Consider the following 10,754-nt stretch of genomic DNA (forward strand, 5'->3'; position numbering starts at 1 on the left):
GAATATGCATAAACTTGATTTGCATACACTGTCTCCATTACATGCAAATTTCTTTCATACTTATTAAGAACATAAGAAAATAAGAAGTTGCCTCCACTGGGTCAGACCAGAGGTCCATCTCGCCCAGCGGTCCACTCCCGCGGCGGCCCATCAGGTCTATGACCTGTGAAGTGATTTCTGACCACTTCTATGACCTACCTCTAGTTCTATCTGTACCCCTCAATCCCCTTATCCTCCAGGAACCTATCCAAACCTTCCTTGAACCCCTGTAAAGTGCTCTGGCCTATCACATCCTCCGGAAGCGCGTTCCATGTGTCCACCACCCTCTGGGTAAAAAAGAACTTCCTAGCATTTGTTCTAAACCTGTCCCCTTTCAATTTCTCCGAGTGACCTCTAGTGGTTGTGGGTCCCCACAGTTTGAAGAATCTGTCCTTATTCACCTTCTCAATGCCCTTTAGGATTTTGAAGGTTTCTATCATGTCCCCTCTAAGTCTCCTCTTCTCCAGGGAGAACAGCCCCAGCATTTTTAACCTGTCAGCGTATGCAAAATTTTCCATACCCCTTATCAGTTTAGTCGCTCTTCTCTGGACCCCCTCGAGTACCGCCATGTCCTTGAGGTACGGCGACCAGTACTGGACACAGTACTCCAGGTGCGGGCGCACCATTGTGCGATACAGCGGCATGATGACTTCCTTCGTCCTGATTGTGATACCCTTTTTGATGATGCCCAGCATTCTGTTTGCTTTCTTTGAGGCTGTCGCACACTGCGCCGAGGGTATTCATTGTGGATATCCTGAAAACCTGACGGGCAAGGGGTAGGGTTACCAGATTTTCCCGAAGGAAAATTCGGACCCATGGCCACGCCCCCCAGGCCCGCCCAGTTCCACCTGTATCACGCCCCATCCAGCCCCACCCTCCCTTAACCTGTTTGTGGATGCGATGTGATGATGTCGCGTGTATGATGTTACCGCATTGCATCCGGGTGTTCATCGATGCCGTCCCGATGTCATAAGCTTTTCAAAACCTCTGCGGACAAAGTGCCAGGTTTTGAAAAGCTGTCCAGACCCCAGGTCGTGTCCTCAAAAGCAAGGGACGGAGTTGAAAAATACTACTCCAGTGCACCATGATGTGGCTGTCGGAAATCCAGGACTACTTCATATGCTCCTCCTTTATCTGAGGTAACCTGGCAGCATCTGATGTTGAGAGATTCAACCAAGCCTCAGTAGAGTTTTCACGACCTTCAGGAAAAAGAAACGAAACTGAAACCCAAGCTCATATTTTTCAAGCACAAAGCAGGAGGGAGGATGGCTGCAGAAAGGGCTGCCGCTAAGTGTGCACGATCTATGCCAACCGCGGGGTGCAAGAGAAACCTCCGTCACCGCCAAAAAGGGAAACATAGCCAGCACTCATTCAAGGGGCAACCAGAGCTCAAGCCATTCCCAAAGGAAGGTCTGACACTCATTTATTAATGATCTCTCTGTTCAGTCTGTGTTCTGTCATTTAAGGGATATGGATGTATTTCCCACTTCTGCTCTAGTTCAATCCCCAGCTCTTATTACTTTGTTCTAATTCCCACGTCTTAATCTACATATGTGTATCCCCAGTGCAGGGAAAAAAGTGGGGAGGGGTGAGCAGTATTGAACACTGAAGCCTCCTGTGTATCCCCAAGACAGGGACAGTGTGACAGGTGAGAGACTGGCAGGACGGGATATAAATTCAAATAAATACTATTGATTATTTCTAGAACGTTACCAGATGTACGCAGCGCTGTACAGAGTCACGAAGGAGACAGTCTCTGCTCGAAAGAGCTTACAATCTAAAACAGCCAAGACAGCCAAGCAGGATGCCAGGTTGAGGGATACAATTAGGGCGGATGGTTAATCTGCTGGCAATGATGGTGAGCAGAGGGGAGTAGGGTTATGAGTTGAAGGCTATATCAAAAAGGTAGGTTTTCAGTCTGCTTTTAAAGGGAAGGAGTGTGACGGATGAATGAACTCAAGTACTTTATTCCAGGCATAGGGGGCAGCTAGATGAAAGGAACAAAGTCTGGAGTTGGCAGTGGGGGAGAAGGGTACAGCTAAGAGCGGCTTATCTGAGGAATGGAGCTCTCTGAGAGGCGCATAAGGAGAGATATAGAGAAGCTATGGCATTAACACGCTCGTAGGTTAGTAATAGGAGTTTGAACTGTATGCAGAGGCAGATAGGAAGCCAGTGAAGTGATCTGAGGAGAGGGGTGAGATGAGTGTAGGGAGGTTGGCAATAGATAAGCCGTGCAGCTACGTTTTGCACCGATAGCGGTGGGCGACTTGTTAGAAGTAAATTGCAGTAGTTTTGAGCGTGAGGTTACAAGAGTATGGACAAGGGGTCCGAGTAGTGTGCTCAGAGAAGAAGGGGTGAATTTTGGTAATATTGTAGAGGTAGATGCGACAAGCTTTAGCGGTCTGTTGGGTGTGCGTAGAAAGTAAGAGGCCAGAGTTGAAGACGACTCCCACGGTTGCGAGCAGAGGAGACTGGAACGATAATAGTGTTGTTTACAGACATGGGGTACTGGGACTGAAACAGTGCTGTGGAGAGGTGAGGGATGCACTGCTGGGACTGAAGCCCGTGTGTATCCCCAGGACAGGGACAGTGTTGAGGAAGGAGGAGGGACTAGTAGCACTGGAGCGGAAGCCTCTGTGTATCTCAGTGCAGGGGAAAATACTGGGGAAGGATGCACTGGGCAGGGTCAGGGCTGCCATTTTGAAGAGGCGGACCCAAAGCAGGAGAGAGTGGGCATCCCTCCTGCCAATCGTCAACTATTAGTGTTCCCTCTAAGCTGAGCAGGAGTCCTCCACCCACAGTCTCACCAATAGAGGGTGCTGTTTTACTGTCACATTTTTCAATTGTGAGGGACAGGCAAGTTCTGCAGGACTCCAGGGAACATACCTGTCCTTAGCGACTGAAAATATTCCACCCCCTAGTGGTAGCAATGCAGCTGGAGGACACCTGCTCAGCTTAGAGGGAACTTTTGAGCCATCTAGACCACCAGGTGTTTTTTTGTGGGTGGAAGGGCTTGGCAGGAGGGGCTATGGATGGCTCTGGGGAGGATCGGTGGGAGGAAGGGAGGGATTGGGTTGTTTGTTTACATTTTTTAATGGGCGGGCAGGAGGGGATTTTTTTTGTGTGTCTGAGCTGTTACATAGCCTTACATTCCTGCCAGTTCCTGAGCCAATCAGCGCTCAGGCACTGACAGGAAAGTAAGGCAAGGACAGCTTCAACCCTGCTGTTAAAGTTTGCATGGGAAACAACTGCATTCCTTGCTGTGCATTACACGGAGTGCTCATTTTAATACTAATGAACTTCTTCTTGAAATGCATCAGCATAGGATTCTTGGGGGCTGCTATGATCGGTAAGCCTTGGCATCGGTAGGACAGCTTTCCATGCCAGTAAGAGTGCTTTAATAGCTGAAAGCTTTTGAGCTTGAAGCCCACTATGTATCCCCAGTGCAGGGAGACTGCTGGGAAGGGGGAGGGACTGACAGCACTGGGACCAAAGCTCATGAGAATCTATACGGTTCAGTCCACCCTATATCTCTTTCTTTACAGACATAAGCTGGCTCATATCCCAGTGCCTCACGACTCTACCTCGTGCAGAGAAAATCAAGGCTCTCAGAAAGTGCTGGACCCTGAAACGTGGCCTGGACTTGGTGAAACTGTTTAGAAGGCCAGAGGTCTTACCTCTGAGCTGTGAACAACTTCAAATTTGGGATGATCTAGCTAGCCCAGGTGCGGTAGGGATGAGGGGGTCATTCTAAGTCGTGCCAGGAAGGTCTCCATTCTCTCTCCTCTCAATCTGGCCAGGCCTTTCCCCCTTGGTTATCTCTTTCCAAGTATTTCTCTATTCTCTTTGGCCAAAGATGATGCTTCCCAAATACACTCTCCCCATCCCAATTCTTTTGCTGTCCTTTGCATGATAAAAGCATTGCTGTTCCCTAACCCCCATTTGAAGGCCATGTCTGACCTTCAGCAGATGTGGTGACCAGTTCAAGCCCTTAAGAAGATGGAGAGGTTTAAGTGTGACGGAGGGAGGGAGATGGAGGGAGATTGCATAAGGGAGTGGAAGGGCCCCAGGGGGAATCACTGTAATGCTCTGTTTAAAGGAACATAAGAATATAAGAAGTTGCCTCCGCTGAGGCAGACCAGAGGTCCATCTTGCCCAGCGGTCCGCACCCACGGTGGCCCATCAGGCCTAATTGCCTGAACAGTGTCCCTGACTGATTATGTAACTGCCTCTAATCCTCTAATCCTATCCCTATAACCTACCTCTACTCCTATCTGTACCCCTCAATCCCTTTGTCCTCCAGATACCTATCCAATCCTTCTTTGAAGCCCTGTAGCGTGCTCCTGCTTATCACATCCTCCGGTAGCGCGTTCCATGTATCCACCACCCTCTGGGTGAAAAAGAACTTCCTGACGTTTGTTCTAAACCTTCCCCCTTTCAATTTCTCTGAGTGTCCCCTTGTACTTGTGGTTCCCCATAATTTAAAAAATCTGCCCCTGTCTACTCTTTCTATGCCCTTCATGATCTTGAAGGTTTCTATCATGTCCCCTCTGAGTCTCCGCTTCTCCAGGGACTTTCTCAAAAGGAAATTAAACGTCTGCAAATTATTCAGAATGCCTCAATTAAACTCGTTACGAAAGCCAAAAAATTTGATCACGTCTCTCCCTTACTTGAGAAAGCTCATTGGCTTCCTGTCACTCACCGCATTATGTATAAACTATGCCTTCTCACTTTTAAATCTCTGGCATCTAAAACCCCAGCCTTTATTTATAGGGTTTTAATTCCATACACATCGCCTAGACTTCTGAAGTCAAGTGACCAAAATTTGTTGGTCATTCCCTCTCTTAAAGTAATTAACACAAGGCGGCAGACTATTTTTTCTGTCACGGTCCTCAATCCTGGAATTCTCTTCCAATTCACCTAAGAGATGAAAAGAATCTTGGAATATTTAAGAGTAAATTAAAGAGTCTTCTTTTTCAAGATGCATTCAATGTTTAATTGATCTGCTTTTGGCTCTGAAATTTTTTTTTTTTTTTTTTTTTACTACTTCTATCATCTTTTATTTCCCATCCTATTGTTTTTACCTTGATTGTTCTACTTTTATATTTAAATTGTATTTCATCCCGAGTTTTCCTCTTGTTTCTTTTTTTATCAATGTATGTCTATCTTAATTTATTATGTATTAGTAGCTATGAAACTTGTTGTTTATATTTGTAATTTTAATCATTATTATGTATCAGTGGCTATAATACATTTCTTTTAAGTTTGTCTCCCCTTATTTTGTACTTTTGTAATTTTATTACTTTGTACATCGCTTAGAATTCGGAATAAGCGATTAATCAAATGTTATAATAAACTTGAAACTTGATTACTCTGGGAGAGAAGCAATCACTTTAGCGAAGGCAAACATTGACTTGATCCCTTCTCATGATCCTCCTTCACTCCTATCCCTAAAACAGGTGAAGAGAGACACTTTTACATCAGCTCCAAGTTTAAGAAGAAGAAGAAGCAGAAACCAGGTGAATACTGACATTCTGTGAAGCTGCAATTTGCTCGCAAACGGGAATATATGTCTGTGGAATGAGGGTAGAACTAGAGTCTCATATTCTGAACCTATGACTGTGTAGCTAGGAAAATTGGGAAGAGATTCTAGCAAAACATAGAGTGCAGGGGCTGAAAATACTAGAGGAGACTCCAATAAAATGCAGAGAGCGCAGGGACTGAATATGCCAGCAAAGTGCAGAAGTGCCAGCATTGTAAAAGGGAGTCCATCTTTCATATTTTTAAAATTTTTGATGAAGTTCCAAATTTGTCTGGCCTTTGAAAATTCACTCTCCTATGTAATAGAATAGATATATATATGAGTATCTGCATATTTAGTTAACTGTGCAATTCTTGGTTTTGAGGTAGAAGGATTTGAGGCTGATACATTGGAGATTCGGCAAGGTATATAGGAACTGCTCAATCTTACCTCTTTTCAGCAGGTGGCAGAGCTGAGTCTGTTTGCACATATCCTCAGAAGAGAGCTTGGCATACTACCAGTCAACAGGAACTCACCCACAAAGTCCCCTACCCGACGATCCCATCTTCTATAGAGCACATGAAAGCCTCAACGCAGAATACCTCTCCTAGAAATCCTGTTAACACCCAGGTAGAGAAGATCCAGGTAGAGAAGATCCACCAGCTGCTGCCCATACTGCTGAAGAAGTTCCCAGCCGGACTGAAGCTCCCAAAGCTGGAGGATATTGTGAGGAGGGAGCATGAGATCGATCTGGTGAAGATTAGCCAGGATCTGGGGTATCTTGACACTCGGAGTTTTCTTCTGCAGATAGCAAACATCAAGGTCTCGACCCCAACACAAGGTAGTAGAACCCTGGTGAAGTATCAGAAAGGTGAGCACATCTTAATCCATCCGGTTAATGGCCCTCGGCTGCCTGTCTTCTGGGGTGGGGCGGGGGAATCCCAGTGGGGTAGCACTTTACCCTTTGACTGCTAAGCCTTGGAGGTGTGTTGAGTGTGGGGTAGGACAGAGAGAGCGATGGAGGCTTCATGTATCAAGGTGAATTTGGTGTGGAAAGTTCCATATCCAGAAGAGCAGAGATCACCAGGCTCGCAGCTTTTTAATAGCCTCACCTCACCCAAGGAGCAAGAGTCTTAGGCCTCCTTTTATCAACAACTGTAAACTATGGGAAATGCTCCCAAATGAGCCTACGACACCAACAGGTGCTGTAGGCCCATAGACACTGCACCTAGTATTGATTATTGAGAGCTTCTATACCACTACTAATGACTGGGGAGTCAATTCAGAGCGGTCTACATGAGCCTCTGCAAAGGCGCTACACTACATGAGCTTCTGTAATGGTGATATAATACATTAGCTTCTGTAGAGATGTTACCATAAGGAGTTGTGAGGTGTTACAATGCATGGGCTCTATACTGAAAGACACAGAGCTCTGTGGTGGTGTTACAGAGTTATTAAAGGTTATGCCAATAATCCATCATCCTACTTATATGCACATGTTTATACCAAATCAGTTGTCCTATGTATGTACACATGTAATACTAGGTTTACTATTGCAGCTAAATATACTATACAGTACACTTTTTTTAAAATTTTTATACCTCTTAAGAAGGCTGAGCATTTCAACTAACTATAATCTATTTACATGTATCCCTGAAAGTTCTAGTTTCCTTTCTCGGTCAACTTCATAATTTCAGTTGAAGTAGTTTGAGAAAAGGGTAGTCTTTATCCCTTTCTTGAATTTTCCGGTATTGGGCGTTCCCATAGGGCTCCTTTTCCAAAAATGCATTAGGGCCTTAACACGTGGAATAGCGCGTGCTAAAATGCCACGTGTGCTAGCTGCTACAGCCTCATTTTAAGCAGGCAGTAATTTTTTTCAGCTAGCGTGCGCTAATCTTGGGCATGCGCTAAAAACGCTAGCGCACTTTAGTAAAAGGATCCCATAGTGTCTCCCCAGCTCCTGGGTTTATTTGGGATTTTTTAAAAATGAATTTATGGAATGTTGAACTTCTGTCCACTCTTTTGATAAACCCCCGGGATAAGTCTCCGTCACCTCCGTTGCTTCAGTCCCACGTGGTAAGCTCTCAAACAATGACTGTCCTGCCTCTTTATCTACCGTATTTGCCGGCGTATAGGACGACTGGGCGTATAAGACGACCCCCCAACTTTTAGTTAAAAAATAGAGTTTTGTGTTATACTCGCCGTATAAGACGACCCCTTCTTCCTTCTCCACCCCTTTGTATTCCCCCATGTGCTTTCAGCGTTCTTCTCCCTCCTCTGTCTTCAAGTGCTTTCAGAGTCCTTCCCCCCCCTCCTGTCTTCATCATGGCATTTCAGCGTCCTTCTCCCCCCCCCCCTCCTTCTCTACCGCCCCGGGTGCAGCACAGCCAGCCAGGTCCCCTTACTTTTGTGGCACTTCCCCGACCGACCGACAACAGCCCCGGTCCGACAAACCTCCCTGCCCTTAACCGCGAATCTAAATTACCTTCTTACAGCTGCTGTAAGAAGGTAATTTAGATTCGCGGCTACAGGGCAGGGAGGATTGTCGGACCCGGGCTGTTATCGGTCGGTCGGGGAAGTGCCGCAAAAGTAAGGGGACCTGGCCGGCTGTGCTGCAACCGGGGCGGGGCGGCCGCCCCTCTCTCTTGGTACCGCGAGGCTACTCTCCTTCTCCTTACCTGCCATGCCTGCAGCACAGAGCCGAACGGAAGTCTTCCCGACGTCAGCGCTGACGTCGGAGGGAGGGAGGGCTTTGTTTAAGCTTTGTTTAAGCCCTCCCTCCCCTCCGACGTCAGCGCTGACGTAGGGAAGACTTCCGTTCGGCTCTGTGCTGCAAGCAGAGAAGGTAGGGAGAAGAAGAGCCGCGCGACTGAGTACATCCAGCCCCGCAAGTAAGGGCATGTAAACTGTACCCGGCGTATAAGACGACCCCCGACTTTGGGGAGGATTTTAAGGTACTAAAAAGTCGTCTTATACGCCGGCAAATACGGTACCTCCCTCTTGAAAAGATTTGTTTCTCCTAGGACAAGCAGGATGAGTCAGCCACATATGGGTGTTGTCCCAACAGCTCCCAATTTGTGGATAAGCTCTCCAATAGCTCAGAGAGATTTTTTTTTTTTTTCTCTCACTGAGCACGTGCAAGTGCCCGGGCCCCACTGGGCATATCCGAGCCCTACCCATTTCCCCCTGCTTCCCGCACGTGGAGACAGGCGGGCACAATGCAAGCACCAGGCAGCGGACGCACAATTCATGAGGATCCAATGTACTCATCCTTTTTCTGCATCCCGGACATTTCTTTGATGTTTCTGGCATCTTCAAGATGGTAAGTAGAAAAAGTCTCGATGGTAGAAAAGTTGTAATGGAGAGCTGTAGAAAATCCGACCGATGGGAATGGGCGGAGACTAAAGACTGGGGATTAGGGGGAAGCAGGGGGAAATGGGTAGGGCTCGGGCATGCCCAGTGGGGCCCGGGCACTGCATGTGCTCAGAGAGAGAAAAAAAAAAATCTCTTTGAGTTATTGGAGAGCTTATCCGCAAATTGGGAGCTGTTGGGACAACACCCATATGTGGCTGACTATCCTGCTGTCCATGGAGAACCTACGTTACAGGTAAGTAACTACACTTTTTCTTACCTCAGTGTGAAACTCTTTCATCTGTCTGGATACTCATGTAAACTGCTGACACTACTCAGCCTGCCTCTTTTTGTAAACCGCCTCGAACCAAAAGGCTTTTGAGGTATATAAATAAAAATTTATGCTTTAAAGTGGATGTAGAAACTAGGCAGCAAGAAAATATTTTTTTCATGTTGTGTCCTGTGTCGTTTCCAGGAATATTTGTTTTGTGTGGCTGCTCTTTTATCATTTTAACATAACATAACATAACTTTATTTTTCTATACTGCCTCAATCAAAAGAATTCTAGGCGGTTTACACAAAAGAGAAAAACTGGACAATCAGCGAAATACAAAATATTAATAGTAAGAATACAGCATATTAACTAAAAAGACAATAAAAATTTAAGTAAATGCAGTAAAATTATTATGTTGGGAATAAAACATTTATCAAATAATTCTGTCTTAATTTCTTTTCGGAAGGCGCAGTAAGACAATTTGGGAGCAAAGTCATTGATTATGGGCTCTTTTGAAAGAGGGTGCACTTAGGGCAGCCTTTTTGCAAATACTGTGCCCTCACGCAAAAGAGTGTACTCTGCTGTAGGCAAATGGTAAGACATGAATATTTTTTTGCATTTTTTTCTGCTCTTTTTCATTTGATAACACATCTCTTTGACATTTCCACCATTGGTACAAATGGAAATGCATAAATGTTTGACATGATAGTGTTTTCTTCAACCCGGAAGGGTATATACTCTTCCAAATCCCTCCTAACACTTCATAGTAAATATTACCATGATTTTAGATCAGGGGTGTCCAACCTGCGGCCCCGTGAAGTATTTTGTGCGGCCCCGGTCAAAGGCAATGCAGTGTTTTCCTCTGCTGCCCTTGGGTGTTTACCGTCTCGCCGGCTCCCTCCTGTGTCTTGCTGCAGCGTTTGCGCATTTGTGCGGCCCCAGAAACATTTTTTTTTTTTTTGGCAAATGCGGCCCAGGGAAGCCAAAAGGTTGGACACCCCTGTTTTAGATCCTCAGAAGAACCATCTATTCACTGTGTCGGGCTTTATGTCCTACTTCCTCACCGAAGATCCTGTGAGGAAGTAGGACATAAAACCTGACACAATGAATTTGTCTGAGTGCTAGGTGGTACTTCTAAGGATCTAAAATCGTGGTAATATTTACTGTGAAGGGAATTAGGAGGGGTTTGGAAGAGTATATGCCCTTCTGGTTTGAAATCTGGGATAAAACTCTCATAGAAGTTCCTCACTTTTACTATTGTGCTGTTTGGTCAATTGATTACATGATAATGTAACATTTAGACATAAAACAAAAACATAAAGGAAAAAAATAATACCTTTTTTATTGGACTAACTTAATGTAGTTTATGATTAGCTTTTGAAGGTAACCCCATCTTCCTCACATCAGAAATAAGCAAATATTAGCAAAATCAGTATATATAAGGGAAACATAAAAGCATTTCAGTGGTCATTGGAGACAAATAGGTGACAAAGCAGTTTAAGTTTCTTTGTAGTGGGAAAGGAAGCCAAGGTCCTTGTTGAGTCCTGTCCAGTGGGTATCAAAATATTT

At 45.4% G+C, this 10,754-nt stretch overlaps 1 protein-coding gene across 1 annotated transcript; it reads left to right on the plus strand.

Annotated features, from left to right (window-relative positions):
• The first annotated feature begins 1,304 nt into the window (after positions 1–1,304).
• LOC117368670 lies at positions 1,305–9,779 on the plus strand. The gene is made up of 5 exons (XM_033962394.1): positions 1,305–1,449; positions 3,585–3,764; positions 5,499–5,558; positions 6,024–6,431; positions 9,652–9,779. The coding sequence occupies exons 1-5, from the start codon at positions 1,305–1,307 to the stop codon at positions 9,699–9,701; spliced, it is 843 nt and encodes a 280-aa protein (XP_033818285.1). The 3' UTR covers positions 9,702–9,779.
• The last annotated feature ends 975 nt before the right edge of the window (positions 9,780–10,754 follow it).

Source organism: Geotrypetes seraphini, chromosome 10, assembly GCF_902459505.1.
Source record: "Geotrypetes seraphini chromosome 10, aGeoSer1.1, whole genome shotgun sequence".
NCBI lineage: Eukaryota > Metazoa > Chordata > Amphibia > Gymnophiona > Dermophiidae > Geotrypetes > Geotrypetes seraphini.